This window comes from Semicossyphus pulcher, unplaced genomic scaffold, assembly GCF_022749685.1.
Source record: "Semicossyphus pulcher isolate SPU_LCO1_2020_fin unplaced genomic scaffold, fSemPul1.0.p SCAF_16, whole genome shotgun sequence".
NCBI classification, from domain to species: Eukaryota; Metazoa; Chordata; class Actinopteri; order Labriformes; family Labridae; genus Semicossyphus; species Semicossyphus pulcher.
In genome coordinates this window covers 10654408-10677783 of record NW_027211670.1, presented here as the reverse complement: position 1 = coordinate 10677783, position 23376 = coordinate 10654408, and the positions used below count along the sequence as shown (strand labels likewise).

Sequence of the window (23376 nt, the reverse complement as noted above, 5' to 3'; positions counted from 1 at the left end):
ACTATATATGACCTACAAAAGCAAACCAGACCACCAGCCACAAGATTGATTATTTCAATATAGTTCTTTTCAGTGCCTGAAACTGCGGGCGGGGGTAGGTGTCAGACGAAGCGATTAACTGCACGCTGCCTTTGTTTTCCTTTTTTCAGGGCAAAAAATGTGAAGTAATTGAGTGATACATATGACTTTGTGTTATGATTTTTTGTTAAAAACCAACACTTTATGTACAGGAGAAAATCGTCAAAGAAAGAAGAGGTACAGCTTTGTCCACAGGGGGTTCCTGTGAGGAACAGGAGCTTTAACTAGCCTATAACAACACCTGTGTCCTCCTTTTGCTAAACTAACATTTTACTGCACCTTTATAATAGATTAACTGTATTTGAATTATCATTTTATTTTAGTTACAACGTTACACTACTACTTATAGGCTAAATCTTAAATCAAAAACCCTTATTTAGTAGCTTTTTCTGAAGCGGTTAACCTTATCTAATGGGTTTCTCAAGTGGTAAAATAAAATGTTTAGGTTGGATGTAACGTTTTTAATGAGAATTAAGAAGATATATGGCTGAAAGATCAGGGGGAAAGTTTTTAGTGCTTAAGTTAAGAAGTATTGATTGATTTATACTTCTTTGTTTTTTTTAAATCCTACTGTCCTCAAATAGTTGTGTCAAGATGAAGGAGTCGCCGTTTTTGTCAGTTTTGTACATTTCTTATGGTCTTATCGAATTGCTGTTTTGTATTTTTTCAGACGTCCCATTTGTTGACATCTCTGATTTGTTTTGTGTCTCCCTGCCCCCACCTTCACCCTCCCAGCACCCGGTCGGGGGAAGCTGAAGTACTGAAGAGCCCTGAAAATGCATCTGTTTTCTGGAGAGTTCCACTGACAGACTATAAACAGCAGGGGAAGGGGTTGTGGCAGGCAAGGCTCTCAGCAGCTGATACCAACTGCTCTATATATAGCCTGCAGGGCCTGGTCACTGCGTTAGAGCACACAGCACGATCAAACAAGCCACATGGTGTAACTTTCTGGTGGTCAGAGGAATAAGAAAGTCGCTTTTGTTTTAGTTTTGTGGAAGAATAAGAATGAACAAGCCCAAAATTGTCAGACCAGAGGACAGGTAAGTGACAAACACATGTGCCTATTTACTAATAATCCTCTTGATTATGCAAAGATGTCACTGTTGGAAAAAACTAATACAAGTGGTCATGTATTGGATTCACAAGTGTAGTCTGTCTGTGTCTTAACAGCCAGCCAGCACGTGCACTGTGGTTCGACAGGAAAAAATATGTCACCGTTAACTTCATGGTTCAGAGACCAAAAGATGTCCGGGTGGATATCCAGCCAGACAAAATGATTTTATGGTGAGTTAAACAAGCTGTGGCTGCCTTTCTCTGCCTTGTGTAATGTAATCGTACTCCAAAATGGTTTGGTGAAAATTGTCCTGTCTCCACAACAGCTGCAAAAACGACACAGAAGATGTTTTCTACAATGAGCTGCACTTCTTCGACAAAGTTCAAATTCATGTAAGCATCCTATTTTTAGGCCTGATGAGACCAGTGGAATATTTACAGCTAAATTAATAAATGTGATGTTAAATAAAAGTGTGTTTTTTATCCTTTCATTACTTTAAAAGGACTCCAGAGAGAAGGTCTATGACCGCACCATCAATGTTTTGCTGAGGAAGGTGAAGCCTGACTATGCATGGCCTCGTCTGCAGAAGGATGAAGCTAGAGTAAGTCTGTGTGTTTTAATTGGTGTGTTGCATGAATTTTTACATTATCAATCTACAGCATTGTCCACATCGCCTCACATTTAAGTCTAAAAAATGTTTTCAGTTGTCACATGATTTTTCAGACACATGTTTGTATCTTTGAGATTTTAATTGATTATATTGAAAATGTGATATATTTCATAGCATTTCTCTGCAACCATTTGCAAACCAAAAGATACAATGTTATGTCCGGACCCCTCATGACACACTGTATCTGAAAAAAAAGAAATTAGAGACATGGGCTTGACACCTGATTATTGCAAGTTTAAACTGAAAAATGTCTGCATTTCTCCCAACTCTTCTTTGGTAAACAGAATGTAAAATGACATTGTCTCTCCTTCTCTTTGCAGCCCAGCTGGATTTCAGTAGACTTTGATAACTGGAGGGACTGGGAGCACGAAGAAGACGACGGAAAGGAAGAGTACGACAGATACGTGGATGTGAGTATAAAGGCACTGTGTCCAGAGATCAAGTCAATTCTGATGAAGTCCAATCACTGCTTTGGTTTGAGGGTTTTGATTCAGGCGTGTGTGTTTGGCTTTCCTTTTTCAGATGATCCAAGAAATGTCTTCCAATAATAAAGGAGAGGCTCCAGATATGGGGGATCTCAGTGATGTAAGTGTTTCATTTTGTTCCGGTTAAATCATCTGTGTTTATTCGTCCTTGCTTCATAATAAAAAAAAAAGCCTACAGAATGATGGATAAAATACAGCATATTAAATGATCATGATATATACAGTATACAGAATTATTCTTCTAATTTCAATTAAACATATCAGAAACTCTGATTAATCATATAAGAGTTTATTTTGACTGTTTTCTTCTTCTTTCCTCTCCCACAGTCTGACTGAGACTCACAGTTCCCTCTCTCCTGTTGTTGAAGCCCACAATAAAAACTTTATTGCTTAGGATACCGATTACAATGTTTGCTAAAACTTGTTTTATTTGCAGATGATTTGAGGTGTTATTGTCTAAAATACTGTATTTACGTATGTGATATTTTCTATGGGATTATGTATTGACATATTATTGTCCGCTGTGCACTGACATATTATAATACATTTTAATAAAATCAATTTTACCAACCACGGTGTGAAGGTATTGTGTTTGGGGTAATATATTTAATGTTCATAGACTTTGAACGGTCATTAAAAGGCTTTATAGTGGGGTTATAGGTTGAGCATGGCAGAGTGTTATTTTCAGTCTGTCCAGAAGATGGCAGTATTGCAACACAAGAATTAAACAACAGCGCAAACACACACAAATCACTGTTTATATATAAATAAAAATATTTTGTAACCCCCTGTCAAGACCGTTTGATTCACGTGTCATCAGAAAAGCTAAATTATATTTTAGAAAAATAGTTGAAATTTATAACCCTTCAGTTTTCTATTTTTAGAAAGAAGTCACTAAAGTCGGCGGAATGAAGTTTGGACTTTCTTGCTTGCCGTACCAAGCTGACAGCCTTTTCTTACATGCATTACATAAACTCATATTTCAGGCTCAGTTTTTCCTCATAAACACTCCAGAATGGCTTTTCAATGTCAACGAGACTGCTACATGAAAGAGGTATGAACCTGACAGTTTATCAGCGCTGGATTTTTTAATAGCATGCAACAACACTTGACAGACATGTAGCATTCATTCTCTGCTGAAGTGGTTAGCATGGTTGCTAACTACAGTGAGAGCACCATATACAGTATTTTGGTAGCACGAGCTACTTACGCACTGCAACTACTTTATTTAAGGCACTGTGCATTAGGTATTTGTTGAGTTATGTAATGTTGTGTCCACGAATTAGCACTGTGTAGACCAATAAGGAATCCTAGCGAGCCACTCGCATTCATGTTGTCAACCACAGCCCATCGTCAAAATGTAGGATTTTCACATTTCACTGTTGCAATGCAATTTATCAGTCCTAATATATAATATAGACACTATCTTGGAGTTAGAATGCATTCAGTTGCTAAAGCAGTTCTTTATTTGTTAACCCAGACCGTACGTTTAGTTTTCAAGACTGAAATCACTCAGCAGTTGTAGATTAATGGCAGTCTCTCTCCCTGCAAAATATAACATCCTGCACGTTTTCATTCTATGGGTTTCCTTTTAGTTTGTTACCTCTGTAGTGTCCTGCTGCCCCGCTGAACTCAAACAAGAAGTCAACGGAAAGAAAGAAACTCTGAAGGGCTTCAATGTCAAGCTCCAAGACACCATATTGTTTCCTGAGGGAGGCGGACAGGTAAGCTGGTTTTTCAAAATTAAAGTCTCCGGACCTAGAAAGCCCCATTCAAACATATCAAAAGGCCATACTTTGTGGTATCATTCAAATCATTTGCATGTGTAATTTGTGCTTTCCTCCTTAAGCCAGACGACCACGGGCTGATTGGAGATGTCCCGGTTCTGAGAGTGACCAGACATGGGCCTGACGCCGTTCACTTTGTAAGCTCAGCTCTCGAGGTGGGTCAGGAGATGCCAGTAAAGGTGGACTGGGAGAGGAGGTTTGACCACATGCAGCAACACTCAGGTGACTAACATTAAATCATGACTGTCAGGGACTGTTTTACCAGTTCAGTCCAGTTTTACAAGATTGAACTGTAAGTGCATGACCTTGATCTTCATCTTAGCTATTTTCTCTCTTCTGGACTCGTAGGTCAACATCTGATCACAGCTCTGGCAGATACGTTTTTTGGATACAAGACCACATCCTGGTGCGTTACCCCAGTTCTGCACTGATTCATTTCTTTATGACCTTAAAAACACTTAATTCCTTTTTTCTTTAGGGATCTGGGGCGTCAAAGAAGCACCATTGAGCTGGACACTCCCTCTATGAAGCCTGCCCAGCTCCAGACCCTGGAGGAGGCTGTTAACGAAAAGATCAGAGCCCATGTCCCCGTCACTGTGCAGCTTCTCTCTATAGATGATCCTGCTGTAGAAAAGGTGAATATACAGTCCTCTTACTGTGCAATCAATGACTCATGACAGCATTTTATAAAATGGGAATCTACATGTGCTTAATGTTGTGTGTGTGATTCAGGTGAGGAGTCGAGGGCTGCCAGACGACCACGCAGGGCCCATTCGGATCATTGATATCGAGGGCGTCGATGCCAACATGTGCTGTGGAACTCATGTGTCCAACCTCAGTCACTTACAGGTTGAATATGTCATATTTTGAGCATTAGATACATATGAAGTTATTCTTATAATATACTCATTGTGTGCTTTATTTGTTGTTATGTTACTTTCAGGTAATAAAGCTTCTGGGAACTGAGAAAGGGAAGAAAAACAAAACCAACCTGATCTTCCTGACAGGAAACAGGGTGTTGAAGTACGCTGAGAAAAGCTACAGCACGGAGCGATCACTGGTGTCGCTCCTGAAGTAAGTTCGAAATCTGAATGATCATCAATGTGAGTTTAACTTATTCAGACCGTAAAATGACTGAAAATCTCTCTTATCGTTCAACAGAACTGGACCTGATGAGCACGTAGAGGCAGTTGACAAGCTGCAGAAGTCTGTGAAGCTGCTACAGAAAGTAAGAACATTTCATCAGTGAATTCCTCTCTCAATCACTGCTTATGACACAGGTACATGTACAGTGTATGTTTCTGGAAATACAGCGCATTTCAGCTAGTCTCCCTCACCATCGTTGAATTGTCTCCTGCAGACGAACCTGAGCCTGCTACGAGACATGGCCGTCCTCGTCGCTCAGAACTTTAAGAACGACCCCCAGAGAGGCGACTTCTTCAGCTATCACAAGTAAGACCCTCCTCTTCAAGTTCAAAGGCTCATCTCTTCAAGGTTCAAGGGTCAAGGTTTACTATCCCTGAGGGGCAATTTACTGTACAGCGAGAAGTGACCACACAATAATCAACACAGCAATACCACACAAAACAACAAGAAATAATAAGTAGTATAAACATACCACAAACCATGTTGGTGATGTTATAAATCTCTATGGTGGTGATACACGTATCAACTTTTACATCGACAGATGACGTCAGTGTTCACTGTTGACTCGACACACAACCTCCTCTAATGTCAGATCAGCAGCGACCTCTTGTGGTCAACATACAGAATTACACCAATCACAGCACATATTTTGGGTAATGGGATCTCTCTGGCCTGAAACATTTTCTGAACAATGGCGGCCGTCCAAGCGCAGTGGAGCGAGGAGAAGTTGTTGATGTAAAAGTTGATACGTGTATCACCACCTTAAGCAGTCACCCAGACATCGCGAGAGACAGTGATAAATACAAGATGACTGAATGGTGCCTCTCTTTCTTTCTTCCTACAGAAAAGAAGGCGACAATGAGTTCATGAATATTATTGCCAATGAAGTAAACACTGAGGTGAGATCATTTCCTGATTTTATAGTCTTTATATTTTAGCAGTTAATTATTTATATTAAACCTTGTTTTGCTTCCAGGAAACTTTGGTCTTCCTGACTGTCGGAGAGGAGAAGGGACCTGGTTTGTTTCTGCTGGCTGGACCCAGTGGACCAGTGGCCGACATGGGACCACGGTAAGAATAAACCCCCACATTAATTCAGCTTCTACCTAAAAACTTTCATGGATGTTGGTATTCGTTGATTCTTTGTTTTGTTTTCCAGGGTGTTGGAGATGCTCCAAGGTAAGGGAGCAGGAAAAAACGGACGTTTCCAGGGCAAAGCCAACAGCCTGGCACGAAGAGCGGAGGTGGAGTCTTTCCTGCAGCAGCAGTGCAAACATCGCGCCTCAGAGGAGGAATAAGCCAACATTAAATGACGTGTTAAAGTACACAAACTAAGGGATAGATCATATGAAATTGTATATAATTAGACTCTTGTACAACATGTGCTGTACATATCTGAATGTGAAATGTCTCGAGTTTTTAATCACTAAAAACCTTGTGTTAAAACCTTATCTTGATGTATTTGTGGTTTCCATTTGAGTTTCTTTTTTCTTTCCAAATATTGTTCTTTATTATTTTACACCGATCAGCCATAACATTATGACCACTGACAGGTCGAATGAATAACATTGCAATAACATCTCGTTACAATGGCCCCTGTCAGTGGGTGGGATATGTTCGGCAGCAAGTGAACATGTTGTCCTCGAAGTTGATGCGTTGGAAGCAGGAAAAATGCAAGCGTAAGGATGTGAGCGACTTTGACGAGGGCCAATTTGTGATGGCTAGACGACTGGGTCAGAGCATCTCCACAACCGCAGCTCTTGTGGGGGGTTCCCGGTCTGCAGCGGTCAGGACCGACCAAAAGTGGTCCAAGGAAGGAAAACCGGTGAACCGATGACGGTCATGGGCAGCCAAGGCTCAATGAAGCGTGTGGGGAACGAAGGCTGCTCCGTATGGTCAGGTCCAACAGTGCAGGGCAGTTTGTTGTGTTTGGGGCTGCATAGTGGCAGACCCCTGTCCACCACCAAAAGCGCCTACAATGGGCACACGAGCATCAGAACTGGACCACAGACCAATGGAAGAAGGTGGCTTGGTCTGTTGAATCACATTTCTTTTATGTCATGCGGATGGCCAGGTGCGTGTGCATTGCTTACCTGGGGAAGACATGGCACCAGGGTGCATTATGGGAAGTAGGCAGGCCGACGGTCATGTGGATGTTACTTTGACACGTACCACCTACTTAAACATTGCTACAGACCAAGTACACCCCTACATGGAAACTGTATTTCCTAATGGCTGTGGCCTCTTTCAGCAGGATGATGCGCCCTGCCATACTGCAGCAATGGTTCAGGAAAGGTTTGAGGAACACGAGTTCAAGGTATTGACTTGGCCTCCAAATTCCCCAGATCTCAATCCAATCGAGCGTCTGTGGGATGTGCTGGACAAACAAGTCCGATCCATGGAGGCCCCACCTCGCAACGTACAGGACTTACAGGATCTGCTGCTATTGCTTGGAGCCAGATACCTCAGCACACCTTCAGAGGTCTAGTGGAGTCCATGCCTCGACGGGTCAGGGCTGTTTGACAGCAAAAGGGGGTCCTACCAAATATTAGGCAGGTGGTTATAATGTTATGGCTGATCAGTGTATACTGTATATGAGGGCTGGCCCAAGGCCATTATAATCTGCAATTAAGAGGCAGACAGTCAACTTTTATATGTAAAAAACAAACAAAAACAAACTCTATTCTCCTCCGATCCCTGCTGTTTCAGACACATTAAAAATGCATATTTTCTTCCTGACAACACAAACACATTTTGAATAGTTTTAATATATTTAATTTAAAATATTTGCAAAAATGTGAAATACAAGAGACCAACACTTGAAATGACTGTTTTCCGGCATGATTATTTTGAGTAACTGAAAAATAGATACATTGGAATGCAATCAAACAGTCCTACAACTAAATTTGACACAAGTGAAATATTCAAATTATAAACTGCTGTTTATCACCTTATTTACACACAGTGTGCCAAAATATTAAAACACCTAACAATAATGTGCAGTCCAGTAAAACTCAAACATACAGCCTCAAAATTCCCACTTTTCATCTCATCACTTACAAACACGACACCAAGTAATTAAAAATTCTAGTGTGGATTACAGGACTGTTGGATTGCATCAAAATGCACAAAGAGCTATAACATTTGTGCGTTTGTGTGTGTGTGTGTGTTTGCGTGATAAAAGCAGTGGTTTAAAAACAAATCACAGGTTATTGCTGACGTGTGTGTCACATTAAGCGGTGTACAAAGTTTGAAAGGTGAAATGTGATGATTTAGTGCAACAGTGCAAGCACCCCACCCAGTATAAGTGAACCTTTATAAACACTATAGGCAGTAAAAAAAGACTTGAGATGGTTTGGCAGTAGCTTGTGTGATCCTGTCGACGTTTAAAAATGGTCCTTTACTGTTCCTCCGCTCCTCCTCTTCTTTGTGCAGTTACTTTAGTGGTTTCACTATCTTCATTGAGATGTAGTTCTGGAAAAGAAAAGAAAACAATCAAACCACTGCTTCTCTTAAGTCTGGACAGAGTAAATATACTATCTGGATCAGCTGATTTAAGAACAGAGTGTTCTCAGATGGTTCCTTTGTTCGGTCCTTACCGGTAGAGAGTACAACAGGATGGCGAGGAAGAGAATCACTATGGTGAGGATGATGAGTCCGATGAAGAGGCACCTGAACCGTCGCCACACGATGAACTTCATGGTCTTACAAGGGCTGGTGAACCAGAAGAAGGACGTATCTGGGCGTCTGATGAAAGACAATCACATTGTTCATGTAACATGCAAAAACTCCTCCTCAAGAGTCTTCAAGTCTTTAAGTTCTTACTTGGGAGGGTCCAGTTTTGGGTTCATGTTGGGTTCGTCTCGTCCTTTTCCTGCAGGTTTCTCATCTGCATCTGCTTCACTGACAATCTCCAGTGTCATCTCCACTTTGCCCTGCACACAAGGAAAGGTAATGAGAAAGAAATAATAACAACAAATACAGCTCTGGAAGAAAAGAGAGACATCTCCAAATGTTCCCCAAATCAGCGTCTCTCTCTACATGTCGTGGTCCGCCCAATCCAGATCTGAACCCCGTTGAAAACCTCCTGAATGTGATCAAAGGAAGACGGATGGTCACGAGCCATCGAACAAAGTCGAGAGTGGCACCCAACAGCAATGTGAAAGACGGGTGGAGAGCATGCCAAGACACATGAAAGGTGTAATTAAAAACCAGGTTTATAGTTATTAGTTCAAACATCAGTACTCTGTTGTTTAAAGATAAACTTGTTTTCTTTGCATTATTCAAGGTCAGAAATACATCTTTTCTGCATCTTTTGGTTATCTTAACCAGTCAACATTTTCTGCATAATTAAAGACCTACAGTATATGTGAATATGTTGCTTGGAAGTAGGAAGAAATATTTTACACACAAGCCTATAGAATAACTTTTTTTGCAGCGGTCTCTTAATGTTTTTCCAGAGCTGTAAATTTGTGTCGTGTTCATTCGGAGCCCAAAAACAAACGGAATAAGCAACCAAAGTAAAAAAAGATCAGTAGTTTCCCTCTGCCATTATTCCTCTTATTTGAGTCTAAATATGAACATTTCTCTGGCAGAAACGGCACATTTTAGGGGAAGCTCTTGACTTTGTTCTGGCAGTCACTCTACGGCAGATTGGAGTCAGAGAAGAGGGGGGCATGAAGCCTAAAGCAGTTGAAACAATGATTGTCCTTGACCTCCAAAATTCACGCCGTGTCGGGCTAAATGTTCCCATCCAACCCTTTCATTCTTCATTCATTAGCTCAATAGATCAGATTTGGACAAAAAGCATCCATCTATCTCTGGCTGTACTTTAATTCATACTTACACCGATGACCTTCTGTCCGTCCTGCTCGATGGAACAGGGCCACCAGCCTCTGACCGACTGCTGAGCAAACAGGGACTTTGCGTTCTCCGTCTTTTGCGGGGCGCCGATCTCCAGATTGTCCATCATCGACAGGGAGCACTTCTCTGGGGTCTTTGCAGGAGCGACCAGGTTACGCAAATCCAGCTCCAGTGTGCCTGTGAGTATCACACAACAACAATCAGGCATGTAATGATGGTTTTTATATAAATCACACACCTTAAAACAAGTGTTTTTGGTCTCGTACCAAGGTAATCGTCCAATGAGAATTTGTCGTTGTCCCATATCTGAACAATCAGCTTGGGGGGAATCCTGAACTCTGTTTTGTCAAGACTCCAAAAGCGCTCCTGTTTGATAAAAAGAGGGAAAAACGTGTTCTCACTTAGCTGATTATTCAACGTGGGCCTTATTTTTCCTCTGTCACGTTTAAAAAGGTACTTTTATTCTAAGATTGATGGTCCAAACAAGGCTCACCTTCTTGGACACGAGGCAGAGTTGTTCAGCAGGCAGGTATTCGAAGTCAAAGATGAACCTCCAGTTGAAGTTCCCGTCTCCGTCCAGAGACCTGTAGTGGACGTCAGTCTTCTGCTTGTCCTCCTCCATGCCGGGCATCCAGCTGGCAGAGGTAACAACAGGTGTGAGCATTCATTGTACTATACAGATTTTATAGGATGCAGCTTCTTTACCTTTATATAAACAATATAATAAAAGTAAATCAGGTAAAAGAGGCTCGGATGCAGCTTTAGCTATCGCAAAAAAGCAGCCATACCCTTTGACGTAGATGTCGCTCATGTTTTCGCCCGTGATGCTGGTCTCGTCTAAAGTCACGTCGGTGGTGTTCCAGACGACGGCACGCAGGAAATACCTGAACATTAACAGTCAGTGTTAACTCTGTGACACCTGATGATGTGAGCGGTGATGATGCACTGAAGAGCTGCACGGCGCTCACCTCTTAGGTTTGCGTGGTGTGATGTCAAAGGGAGGTCCAGGGACGCCGATGCTTTTTGGGAAAACATCCACCCACATCTGAAGGGTCCCCTAAATAACACAATGTAAAGGTGTTACTATAATGCAGTGTGAGGGTGGATGTAAACATGTCCAGATGAAGTATGTGCGAGCTGTGACAGCTCACCTGAGACAGGGTGGGCTGGAAGGTGCTGTAAAGAGTCCTGGACTCCACGTGTTCGGGGACGAGTCCCTGTTTTCTCAGCACGTGCAGACAGAGGCGTTCTCGGGCCGGACCCAAGTGCTGATGGATTTCTTTGTTGGCCTCTGGATGTGAAAACATTTACTTTATCAGACTTATTAAATGAACGGAAATGACAACAGTCTATTACGACATTAAAAAGTAAATTGTGTGTTTTTAACACCCTGTAGGACATCATTTATAACCCAGCATTCTTACATTAGCATACAGTTAGCATGGCTGATTTAGTTTTTCTCGCTGAGGGGTATTTGCTTGATCAAACTTGTATCACTGAGCGAATGACTGAACGGTACAGTAAGAGAACTGCAAGCCAATTCAACTTGTGCAAAAGACATATTGTCCATGTGTTGCTAATCCTTTCTCAAAGGCTAAAGGGAACCTTTAAAGACGCAGGGTGGGAAGGAAACCATTTAATCAGCCTTCCCCATAGTATCATTATTGTTGCTGCTAATGCTAATAGTAGACCTGTTGACTTCAACTGTTACAATTACGATTACCTCAGCCTTTATCATTACTCTGCTTCTCTCGCTAATTTATTTATTTATTTATTTATTTAGCCAATCTTCACTCTAGTCTACCACTATTATTGGCATAGTAACCATAAGTATGTGTCTGTTGTTGTTCATGTAACAAGGACATATGTTGTTGTGGTAACAAGAACATATGTTGTTGTTGCTCTCTCTGCCTGTCTCTATCCTGCATCTCCTTCTATCCCATTTTCGGCCCATCCAGTCGAGGCAGATGGCTGTTCAACATGAGTCTGGTTCTGCTCGAGGTTTCTGCCTGTTAAAAGGAAGTTTTTCCTGCCAATGTGCCGAATTGCTAAGTGCTACTCATGGTGGATTCATGTTGGGCCTCTCTTTAAATAACTTAACAAAGAGTCGGTCTAGACCTGCTCTTTCTGTAAAGTGTCTCGAGATAACCCTGGTTATGATTTGGCACTATACAAATAAAATTTGATTTAATTCGACTTGGATGTGAGGTTTTACTCTCTCTAACCAACAGTCCAATCAAAACCTGATTCAGTCACACGACTACGTTTTAAATAATTGACATTACCAAACTGAGCCAGTGTGTACTCTTTGCCGTTGAAGGCGAGTGATGTGCCGTTGTCTTCAGTCCTGGGTTTGGACAGGCCCTTCAGACGAGCCAGGTTCTCCAGAATCTCAGATGGCTTCATCTGGTCTCGCCACTGGTTTATACCAGAACTAGGATGAAGATAAAAGAGAGATTATTACTGCATGAATGGTACTTGTTCATCAATATATATTACTTTAATTATTAATTCATTCATTCATTCATTCCCCCCTCCCCCGAGATGGCCCACACCCACATGCAGTAGGTTTGTGGCAGGCCGCAGTAGGAGTTGTATCTGGAGAGGAAGCGGTTCTCCAGGTCGATCACCGTCTCCCCGACCTTCTCGTCGCGGCTCAGGAGATCGTGGTCGTAGACGGAGATTTTCAGGTCTTTGTCCTGGGGCAGGAAACACGTCATCTCAAACATCCTGAACAGAAAAATGGTTGTAAGTCAGAAGTTTCACAAGATTTTAAAAAGGTCTCGTAAAATGCGTCATAGCGTTTACCTTCCAAACACGGGGTTGGTGGTGTTGGGTAAGTAATGGTCTCTGTCGTCGATCGTGTTCCTTCCCAGGGAAATCCTGATGTATGGATCGCACTGAGCGGGAGAGGAAACACAAGGTTAGGCCGAAGGTGCTGACTGGATTCACGAGTGTAGAAATCTGCTTCTTTTAATGATCTTAACACGGATTCATTCTCACTCTGCCGTTGTTGTCTTTGGGCTGCAGGTCTACAGCTCGGATCACATAAACCCTGACCAGACACTCCTGAGGTCCGCTTTCTGGCAGCTCTCTGAACTGCCGCGGAGGAGGAGCGATACCGGGGTCGTCTGGCAGAGGGTACACCTTGAATGAACCCTGCAGGTACGAGAACACACAAATCAGACTTACCTTTTGTGTTCTGTAAATATTAAGAACTAATAACAACTCAAACGCTGTTTTGAATTACTTAATAGTGTCAATTTACCTTCAACTCTCCAACCACAGAGGGGTCATCGTCCCCATTTTCATTCTTGCCTCGCTGCAGCTTGAAGGTGCTGCAGAAATCAGTCAGTCCTTTGAATTCTGGGACGTCTTCCAGTTCGCATTCGTACACCTGAGAATACAGTCAGGTCAGCTAAAGCTCAGGAGAGAAGCTTCTGTGACAGTGACAAGAAACAAAGCCGACTCACTTTCAGGGTGTCGTATCCCTTTTTCAGATAAGGGCCACATTTCTCCTGGTCTCCGACCGAGGCGTAGAGTTTACTCCACCAATCAACCGTCTCTTTTTCCTGAATCATTAATTAAAACAATTGTATATTTAGTTTTCTGGATTTGGTTTAAGGATCTGAATAAGTTATATTCCGTTTTTTACTCTCACCTTCTCTGCAATCTTCGGAGAAAGACGACGCGTCGTGACAAAAAACAGAAAATAAGTCACAAGAATAAACCCTTAAAGCAGCAACATGAATGCAAAAACTCAACATACAAAACACAAGTTAGGCTAAAGGGAAACAGTAAATGATGACAGAGATTGAAAAGGAGCAAATATGAAAACAAGGGCGTAACAAATTGGAATTTGCAAAATATGCTACCGCAGTAAGGTTCCAGGCCTCTAGGGGGACCCCTCACACCACCTGTTGCAACAACTTGGTACCGTGGTTACGGTATCCATGCCTACCATGAGTGCAAACTGGATTTGAATTAAGACCAATAAAATGTTTCAATCTTAACTTTAGAAAGAGTTTATCTTTTACTACGTAGCATTGATTTTTAAATATTGACATATTTCTTGTCCGGCACCTCTGAGACGTGATTTTTATTCAACAAAACAAAGCTTTCAATTGTCATTGTATTTATAAGCTAGATATAGTCAGACATTTTGGGACAAATGTCTTTTGACTTTCTTGCCTAGAGTTGGATGTGGAGATTAACACCTCTCTCAAGTCTGTATGCTTAAAAAAGGGAGAGCAGTTGGTTAGCTTAGCTTAGCATAAAAACTGGATACAAGAGGTATAGCTAGACAGGATCTGTCTAAAAGGTAATAAAATCTGCTTTCCAGTACAAACTGTCTGTTAAGTCCGTATTAAAAACAGTGTATAACAGGGCGGTAACTTCCAGGCTATTTCTTCGGCAGGTGCAGTCGATACCAGGGGACAAACCGAGACTCCAGGAAGTGACTGTGCCTGGCCAATAAATAGATAACCTCTTATATTAACTGAACCTTTACTTTTTACAGTTTGGTTAAATTAAATTAGTGAGCTCTACAGGTGTTAGGAGGCAGATTTTGTAACTTTTTTACAGATGCTAGCTAGCTGTTTCCTGTTTCCAGCCTTTAAGCTAAGCTAAGCTAACCCTCTGCTAGCTGTAGCTTTATTTTAAACGTAACTTTTTACTTTTAGAATATTTTCTCTCTTTACTTCCAGCAATATGAGTGATGGTTTGATAGCACTGTTGGGCCAATATAGATGTTACGCCCCTGCTTTGAAAGAAACGATTAAACATGCTCATTTAATTAAGAACAACCACAGTTATTGTGACATTTCCAGGTGACGAGGTGAAGCTGCTGTAGCGTGGTGGATTACGTGATCTCAGCCGTCCAGTGTCAATGCTGCCCAGCCGTGTGAATTAGAAAGCTATAATACGTAATCATACATACAAAGTGGGAGGAAGGGGAAGCCATTTTGTTGACAGCAGCTGACATGCTGTACATGAACTGTAAGCCAGAGCAGTTTGTCAACAGTCTGTCAAATTTGACTCGAGTCAAATTCTGCACTTCTTAGTGACATGTGGCGACTTCATGTGTGTTTAGAAGAACATTTACTCGCGATTAACAACATGCCGTGGTGGTTTGCTGTTTACCTGAGTGTCCAGCAGCGGCCTTGATTCGTCCATGTTAATGGAGACCTGTTTGGAAGGCGAGGCCATCATCAGAGCCACTGCAAAGAGTGAGAGGACGACATAAACAAGGCTTTTTTTCTCTCGTTTATTTTAATAAAATATTCGGAGTCATTTGTCCTGTTGTGCGTGCCTCCTTACTTTTGGAGGACATGGCTCCCTCTGCGGTGATGACATACGGGTCACATCTGAATTTCTCCAGAGAGGTGATCGTGCATTGACCCACCACAGGCTTCCTGCCGAACGGGCGGTGGTCGATCACCTTCAGCACGATGGGAGGCGTGTACATCTCCTCCTTTGGAAGCAGCTGCATGAAGCAAAGAAGATGTCAGAAATACATTTTCCAAGACACTTGTTCTACTTCACCCACCCCTTTGTTTGTGTCACAGTCTCTTACCACTTTGATGAAGAGGACAGAGCTGGGGAAGTTGGGGCTCTTCTTCATGTTCTTGATGACGGCTGACTCCACTCTCTGCCCCCCGCACTCCACCACCAGGCAGGGTGACGACACCGAGGCCAGCTGGTAGGACTTCATGTTCCTCAGGCCCCACGCTAGGATCTGGATTAAGTGACCACACATACACACACAGGGAGGATGGATTAGGAGACACTGTGTGTATCAGTTCAGAGGGAGAGTGTCTAAGGTGGTGTGTTACCTCCACAGCAGTGAGCTGCACCACCGGCCGGATGCCCTGAGGGACCATGTAGAGGTTCTCGGCTCTCTTTGGGGGAACAAGGGGAAGATCTGACTCGCCCGACTACAGACACAGACACAGGAGTGTTTTTTAGGGTTGAGAGGCAGAAGGACAGCATGATTCATAAAGTCAACATTTATCTTCATAAAGCCGCATAATGTGAGATCATGATACAGAAGAAGAGTTGTAAATGTTACTTTGCACTTAGAGTAGCTCCCCAAGATATACATGTTAATAGTCGGGCAAAAAATGATAAAGACCTTATACATTATTTGACACTAGAGATTTTTTTTGCAGAAGAACATCTATTAATATTAATTGACAATAAAAATATAGTATGGATGGGCTCTGTTGGAGCAGAAACATGGTAGGACATCCTGGGGGATCCCGAGGCATTCCCAGGCCTGACCAGTGAGCTCTGGGTCTACTCCGGGGTTTCTTCCCAGTTGGACATGCCTGGAAAACCTCCATCGGAAAGCGCCCAGGAGGCATCCTAATCAGATGCCCGAACCACCTCATCAGGCTCTTTTCGATGCAAAGGAGTAGCGGCTCTACACTGAGCTCCCTCCGGATGCCTGAGCTCCTTACCCTATCTCTCAGGCTCGGACACCCTGTGGAGGAAACTCATTTTGACCGCTTGCATCTGCGATCTCATTGTTTCAGTTACTACCCAAAGCTCATGACCGTAGGTGAGGGTTGGAACGTAGGTCGACTGCTTAATCGAAAGCTTTGCCTTCAGGCTCAGCTCCCTCTTCACCACGACAGAGGGGTATCTTCTGTAAATCCAGTTATATCTGTCATGTGCGGCGTTTTATATGACTCAAAATGACAATAAAAGTACCTTAAATTAAAAAAAGGAAACAACGTTCTTACACACACAAACAGGACCCTTTAAAACTCTGTATCAATGCCTCACTATGATAACGCTGTTGTTGTCTGTTCTCTTTACTTTGAGGGCAAACCTTGTCTTTCAGGATGAGTTCAGCAGCCACCAGAGCCTCTCCCGCCATCACACCTTTCTGGATGACGGGGTGCCACAGCAGTTTGGGTGTCTGATCCATGCTTGGATTCAACTTCACCATGGGGCTGCAAACACTGCGGCCCAGCATCTCATCCTTCCCCTGAGAAGAAGATAAAAGAAGTTATGATAACGATCATGTGTGACGTTGCAACAGCACAAATAGTGTAAGACCAGAACCTACCACTTGGTCGTGGTCGTAGAACTCTAGAACAACATCAGGGGGTCGGAGGGCGACGTTGCGGGGGTCTCCATAAATCTCTATATCAGTGAAGATTAGCGTTTGGTCCCAGGTCGGGTTCAGTGTCGCCGGCAGCTTCTCTGTCGTCTTGCTGAGATGCAGGAAGGAGACGTGAGCGTACGGATCTGTGAAGGAAAGAAAACAGGTGGTTCAGAGGCCACATTTCACATCTGTTATCCAGCCAGTCTTTATATTCAAACCAAACATTTAATCTTTTTGTTGAGCAGCAACAATCTCACCAGAAAAACTGTCTTTGTCCATAGATGCCAGGTTGCGTGCCTGATATACGTAGACACGAAGGTGGTACACATATGACCCTGCGATGAGGACATTATTAAGTAGGTTATATTTATGTTTGTTTGTGTGTATGTACATGATTGTTTCTGTGTGTCATTTACTGTCAAAGGAGCAGGACACAGTGGGCGTGTTGGCACCAAACATCTTGCTGGCGTCGGCCTTGGAGCCTTTCTCCTTCTCCTCAGTATCAACACCCTGCTGTGTAAACCAAAGCAGACATGTCAGAGCTTTACTTCATGCGTCACACTCGCAATGACACACATACTGATTATTAAAAAAAACACACTGTGTTACTGTAGATGTGTTTAATGCGTGAGTAAATATTTGAAGATGTTTGGTGACTCAGTGAGCTCAGATCCGGTTCAGGCTTTTATTCCAGCCCTTCCTGAAGTACTCGCACGTGAACGGATGCTGGTGAAACCAGATCCTGACCTTATTTTCCTTCCTCAACTCACCAACGCTCCCTCCAGTTGGAAGATAGCGGATGCTCCCAGCCGGTCCTCCGGTGCCATCTTCCGCCTCCAGCGCCTTCGACGGAACGTGTCCGACGAACGCTCCTTCCTGTGAAACTTCCAGCCAATCAGAGAAGAGAATTCCCAGCCCTCAGGGTCACCTAGGTCCCGCCTCTGTGACCAAAAACAAACAAGAAGCTCAAACAATTTTAAAGAATGAAAAATTACAGTATTGTGTTTTACAAAATCAGCTTTCTAAATATATTTGTAAAAAACAAATATGGCTGCCTGGGCTCCTCCTGCAGGGACAGCGGCTCTCCTGCGAGGTCGAACCAGACGCCTCCTGCGGTGAACGTGGTAAACCTTCTCCGCAGGGACCCAGGACAGAGGCTTGTCATTAGGAGGGATGGTGACTCCATACTCCCAGCCTGTAGAGTGCACACACAGAGACATGCTTACAGACTCTTATCCTGTGTTTCATTATTACTCCTCCCAGTAAGGAGACAAGAGCAAGTCCTTGTTTACAAGTCTATAAGTATGTAAATTAGATATATTTTGGTCCTATGAAGCATTTTTGAGCGACTACGTGTTACTCCAACAGGTAAATGTCCGCACCTTGATCATCCACGGCTCGGTTGTCATCCACAGTCCACTCGTCCTCCCAGACCCAACCTGGAGGACAGTCGAACTCTCCGGGGTTACGGCTCTTCTCTCCATTCTGTGCAGCAAGAAAACTTCAAGTTAGCGGCACAAGTCTTTTAATAAGTTTCCTTTATGTTGACCAAATGGACCACAAATTAAAAGTTAGACATCCGGAGGAAAGCTAAATGAAATGTGCAACCACTGTGTGTTTCCATGGCGATTAGTACCCCGGTTTGAGCCTCATCCTGGTTCTGATCTTATCAGGGATGTTAACATGAGAAGCCTGATTATTAGAATCCCTGTATACATAGTCATGACAGTCCTGGTTTCACATCATCTGTTTGCAGTGTTGTCTGATGTCTCACCATCTCAGTCACCAAGTTCTGTTCTGACAAAGATTTCATAAGCCTGGATAAGGTGTTTACATGCCAAATGATCCTGGTTTCAATTGAAGTACTCGAGGTAGAGTTACCAGGCTTCTCAAAAGCAGGGTAAGGGCTCAACCAGGTATACAGTGTTGGGGGTAACGCTTTACAGAGTAATCTGTCAGAGTACACTGATAAATCTTTGGTTGAAACGAGTTACGTTATGCGTTAGTTCTGCAAGTCAAGTAATCCATAACGAATCTGTTACAGGAAAAAAAAATGCTGTGTTTCTCTTTTCCTTTTGTCGCCACTAAAAACTACAAATCCCCAAAGCACTGTTTCTGTGTCTCTCCTACTTCTTGGCAGGTAACTGCGTCCCAGCTGTGTCAGTGCGCATGTATAGCTAGCTAATTGAAGTAGCAAGATGGCAGAGAGGACAGCGTTTACTTTGTGGAAATATTCACATTATTGTGAATTTTTGGGGGCGAAAGGGACGAGAACAACATGACGGTGAAAAGTAAGTCTTGTCTGGAGGATAAGTGCTCGTCAGCTGCGGAGAGCTCGACTTCAAATTTGAAGGAGCATCAAGAAGCTAAACACAGTGCGACCAAGAGCCCGTGTTGTATTGTTGCCATGGAAACAGCTGTGCCTTATACTGTGCGTCTCTGCCCAGTTCACTGTCAGATCGTTAGCAGAATAAAGAGCTGTAAAGGTTATATTGCGCCCGTCATTCCTGTTGTTAGGCAGAGTTACAGATTATGGGCCGTAAACGAGTCAGTACATTCAAAGGTAGGCTACAGTAGGCGACACGCCGTCCTGATAATATAACCGACATGTGGAACAAGTCGCAAAGGGGTTTACCTACTACTATCATAACCAGGATAGTAGTGTGCATGTAAACACACACACTTTCACACTTATGAGTAACTAAGAGATAAAGTGTGTCAGGCTGATGATGCTTTTATTTTGTTGTGTGTCAGAGATTAGGATGTTTCTGTGTGATATCTAAAGCTCATCATTTGTACATCAGCTTTAATCCTCACCACATCAGTGAAGGGCTCGGAGGCGCCCTTCCACTCTCCGCCAGGGAAGCGAGTCTCGTTCTGGAACACCTCGTCCATGAATTCAGTGTGTCCGGCGTCTGCCTCTGTTAACAGACTGAAACACAAAATCAAACATCTGTGAGAAAGATGAAAACACTCTTTACAAATGTCACAACAAAGAGACGCTGTGTGGGAAATGTGGCACCCTCTAGTGGTAACTTAAAAATAAAGGACATCCTGGCACAGCGACTTTGGTAAGAGACGTTGGTGCAGCGTGAGAGAGAAGAAGGTTTGCTTTGACAGCGTTTGTGTTTACATGCTGGGAGGAACCAAACTGTTGGCTTTGCCCCAGTCAGTTATTTCAAATCAAGCTGCTACTTTCCCTGCAGTCGTCCTGTGACGAATTAAAAGAGAAACCAACATAAAGACGTCTGAAATAATCTGCATTTGTTATTTTTCTCCACTTTCTCCTTTATTCATCTGTACAAAGCAGATACGCAGCAGCTACAGATACTCCCTCCCAGAAAGGTGCTTAAACATGTACAAAAATATGATGCATGTAAATAAGGAGTGAGGATTCATGTGCAGAAAAGGATTAGTTCAGTGTACATAACCTCCAGCTCACGGGCACAGTCTGGTACTTTGTCTTTAAATCGTGCTCTGTGGCATGTGAGGAATGTAAACAGTGGAGGGCAGACTGAGCCCACTTCCTCTGCAAAATGTGGCTTTCAGTGGAAAAAATAATCGGCAGTGCAACTCCAGCTCATACATGCAACTCATCTTCCTCTTGGTCAGCTGTTTTAGGGAAATTAGATATTAAATGTAACTCACGCTTTCTCTGGGTCAATGAACCAGTCCTCTTCCCACTCCCATCCTCTGGGGGGCATGAAGTACTCTTGTTTCAGCTTCAGTTTGCCCGTAACGTCGGAGAATTTGTGGCGGCCCACCAGTCCTGTGGTCCCCCACTTACCAAACACCTGCGCCTGGTTCTCGTACTGCAACGACAACGAGGACATGTTTAGTTTAAGGCTCCAAATAAGCAGCATCTTCTGGCTAACAAGGTACATTCTTATATTGTGAGAGACCAATGTGTTATTCAGTGATATACCATTTCAGCGAACACACTGAAGGTTCCCTCAGAGTACGAGTTGAACTTCTTGTCATGTGTAGACAGACCGAGCCACATGTTGACTCTAATCTGAACTGGCACCTTCAGGCCCTTGGCCTTGTCCATGGGGTACTGAAGGGGATGAAAAAAAAAAATCACATGAGTGTAAGGATTTCAGAATAATTAGTTCTAGTGCAGAAGCTCATTAAAGTTATAATCTTGAAGCAGGAGCACACTTCCCAGATATTGTAACGGTTGTAACTCTTGATTTTCTATGCCGCTTTCCTTTTCCGACTGTTTGCCTTCATCTGAGCGTCGAATTTGTTTCTTTTTCTTTGGATTTTCACTAATTTTTGAAGTTTTATCTGCATTCATCGATCTTTTCTTTGTTTGTTCAGCCATAGTAGATTACTGTTTACTTGCACCGCTTACAGAGAGCGGAAAAGCAGCCGCTTAGCTCCGCCTACCCTCTCTGGCAGACCAACCACTGCTGGCTGATGGAAAGCGCGTCACTAACTGGGCGCCGAATGTGATTTTTTCCGTGAATGTTGCCACAGACACCCAGTCTGTAATAATACGATATACTGCACATGCAAAGGCTTTCATTAGTGGGCCATAGGCTCAATCAACCTTGGCGATAGATAGACTTAACAGACCTTTATTTCAATGAAAATCTTTGAGATTATACCTTTAAGGTAACAAACTGGTCCCTTTGACATTTCCTTTAATGTATTTAGCCTTTTTATCTATTCAGCTTTTCGAGTGAAATCTAACCAGTCTAACCAGCACCTGTAAGAAGACGGTCTGCATCTTGCCACAGTGCTGCCCACAGGCCTGCTCGCTGTATGTGGAGAAGAGGATCTGGTGAGCGGGGATGCGACTGTAGGCCACTCTCTTCTCCCCACGTAACATCCAGATGATCACATCAGGCATGCTGTTCTGGGGCTGGACACAGAGACAGGAAAATTATGTCACATGCAGAATCATGGATAGGAAAAAATTAACAAGTGTTAATTTTAGATTTAGTCATTTAGTCACATCTTTACTCTTAATAGTTTTAGTGTAGGACAACATTCAAGTCCAGTTTAAGTCAATAACAAGTCATCACATTTTAGTACTTTTTCTCTCTTGAGAAAATATGACCCCCCCTCCGGTCTCCCTCTTCTGGTTTTCACCTGTTTGCTTCAGGTAAAATTAAGACCTTAAATTTCAGCAGATCATCCAAACAGTAAAAGAGCGATGAGGACACCGCATCTAAAGATTACTTGTCATCATCGCTTCTCATTTAAACAGTCTGACTGAAGCAGACAGCCGACGATCGCCCCTTTTTCTGTGAGCGCGCACAGAGCCTGAAGCAGAAAGCCTGGGTAAGAAAAGAAAGTTTATAACCACCTTTGTGATACTTATTGTCTCTAATTGGTGCTAATTATAATGGATGTTGAATGCCTGACAGCCCATCACTAATATTTTAGTCTCGTCTTCTCTCGTTAACGAAAACCAAACATACCTGTCGTCACAGTTTTTATTATCAACGATCTATTTTGAGCTCGTCAACGTCTCTCCGACATGGAAAAATAGTCAGTGACAAACATTTAACACTAGTGAGTCCACGCTTGCTGCGTCCGTACCTCCTCAGCCAGCACTTTGAGTTTTTCGGCCCAGGACTCTAAGTCAGACAGAGTGTCCCGGATCTCTCGGGCCTCCTCTCTCATGCGTCGGGCTCCCTCCTTGATGTTGGTCAAATCGCTGTCCCGCAGCTTCTTGATCTGGACGTCCAGAGATGTCAGGTTGGAGCGGCCCTCCAGCTCGGGTGTGGGGAAACTGGAGGAGGACAGAGGTGAACGACACTGTGATTATACTGAATAGTCTGTCAGTACAGTCTCAGATTACCTTTTACTACATGACCATTGTTGTTATATGTTTTTTGGTTAAACTGGAATTATTATTCACTTACAAAGATGCAAAAACAACAGGAATTATTTTGTTGTATTATTCAGCAGCACCATATCCTCTATTTACCTTTCCAAGTCTTCAATCAGCTGAGTGAGCAGCTTCAGCCACACCTCGACCAGTTCGTTGTCAGGCACTTTTGCCAGGATGCCAGTTTTAAACGCCTCCAGGTTGGATTGCTGCAACAACCACAAAACAGGGGTGAGGATTAAGCAATAATAAACATCTGTAACAGACTCTGGTACATGCACACACACGCACAGAACATTAGCACAACACAGTGTGCTTTAACGGCTGCAGATAT

General features: G+C 43.0%; 2 protein-coding genes across 4 annotated transcripts in view; one reads left to right on the top strand and one right to left on the bottom strand.

Annotated features, from left to right (window-relative positions):
• Positions 1-978: 978 nt before the first annotated feature.
• On the top strand, positions 979-6648 carry LOC138593499 (alanyl-tRNA editing protein Aarsd1-like). Of its 2 annotated transcripts, XM_069664530.1 has the most exons (17): positions 979-1118; positions 1249-1362; positions 1458-1524; positions 1635-1733; positions 2123-2212; positions 2325-2387; positions 3883-4011; positions 4137-4296; positions 4423-4480; positions 4553-4709; positions 4807-4923; positions 5018-5148; positions 5236-5302; positions 5435-5526; positions 6065-6119; positions 6197-6291; positions 6380-6648. In XM_069664530.1, the coding sequence occupies exons 1-17, from the start codon at positions 1084-1086 to the stop codon at positions 6516-6518; spliced, it is 1668 nt and encodes a 555-aa protein (XP_069520631.1). In that variant the 5' UTR covers positions 979-1083; the 3' UTR covers positions 6519-6648. The 2 variants fall into 2 exon arrangements, with proteins under 2 accessions (XP_069520631.1, XP_069520630.1); XM_069664529.1 differs by lacking the exons at positions 979-1118; positions 1249-1362; positions 1458-1524; ... (1 more) ...; positions 2123-2212; positions 2325-2387 and adding an exon at positions 3232-3341.
• A 1324-nt stretch (positions 6649-7972) lies between these two features.
• Positions 7973-23376, bottom strand: part of myof (myoferlin) — a 30782-nt gene continuing 15378 nt past the window's right edge. For both annotated transcript variants that reach the window (XM_069665150.1, XM_069665151.1), the window contains 33 exons: positions 23142-23251; positions 22751-22943; positions 21912-22067; positions 21123-21254; positions 20846-21009; positions 20015-20129; positions 18580-18682; positions 18253-18392; positions 17968-18138; positions 17614-17710; positions 17455-17532; positions 17159-17340; positions 16919-17077; positions 15918-16019; positions 15659-15820; positions 15403-15568; positions 15226-15302; positions 13745-13756; positions 13557-13655; positions 13352-13480; positions 13087-13242; positions 12892-12983; positions 12643-12813; positions 12369-12517; positions 11235-11374; positions 11052-11140; positions 10872-10967; positions 10577-10718; positions 10350-10449; positions 10067-10260; positions 9046-9155; positions 8820-8967; positions 7973-8694 (listed from right to left, as the gene is read on the bottom strand). In XM_069665150.1, coding sequence (XP_069521251.1) covers positions 8656-8694; positions 8820-8967; positions 9046-9155; positions 10067-10260; positions 10350-10449; positions 10577-10718; positions 10872-10967; positions 11052-11140; positions 11235-11374; positions 12369-12517; positions 12643-12813; positions 12892-12983; positions 13087-13242; positions 13352-13480; positions 13557-13655; positions 13745-13756; positions 15226-15302; positions 15403-15568; positions 15659-15820; positions 15918-16019; positions 16919-17077; positions 17159-17340; positions 17455-17532; positions 17614-17710; positions 17968-18138; positions 18253-18392; positions 18580-18682; positions 20015-20129; positions 20846-21009; positions 21123-21254; positions 21912-22067; positions 22751-22943; positions 23142-23251 — 4173 coding nt within the window. In that variant the 3' untranslated portion in view covers positions 7973-8655. The remainder of the gene's footprint in view (positions 8695-8819; positions 8968-9045; positions 9156-10066; positions 10261-10349; positions 10450-10576; positions 10719-10871; positions 10968-11051; positions 11141-11234; positions 11375-12368; positions 12518-12642; positions 12814-12891; positions 12984-13086; positions 13243-13351; positions 13481-13556; positions 13656-13744; positions 13757-15225; positions 15303-15402; positions 15569-15658; positions 15821-15917; positions 16020-16918; positions 17078-17158; positions 17341-17454; positions 17533-17613; positions 17711-17967; positions 18139-18252; positions 18393-18579; positions 18683-20014; positions 20130-20845; positions 21010-21122; positions 21255-21911; positions 22068-22750; positions 22944-23141; positions 23252-23376) is intronic.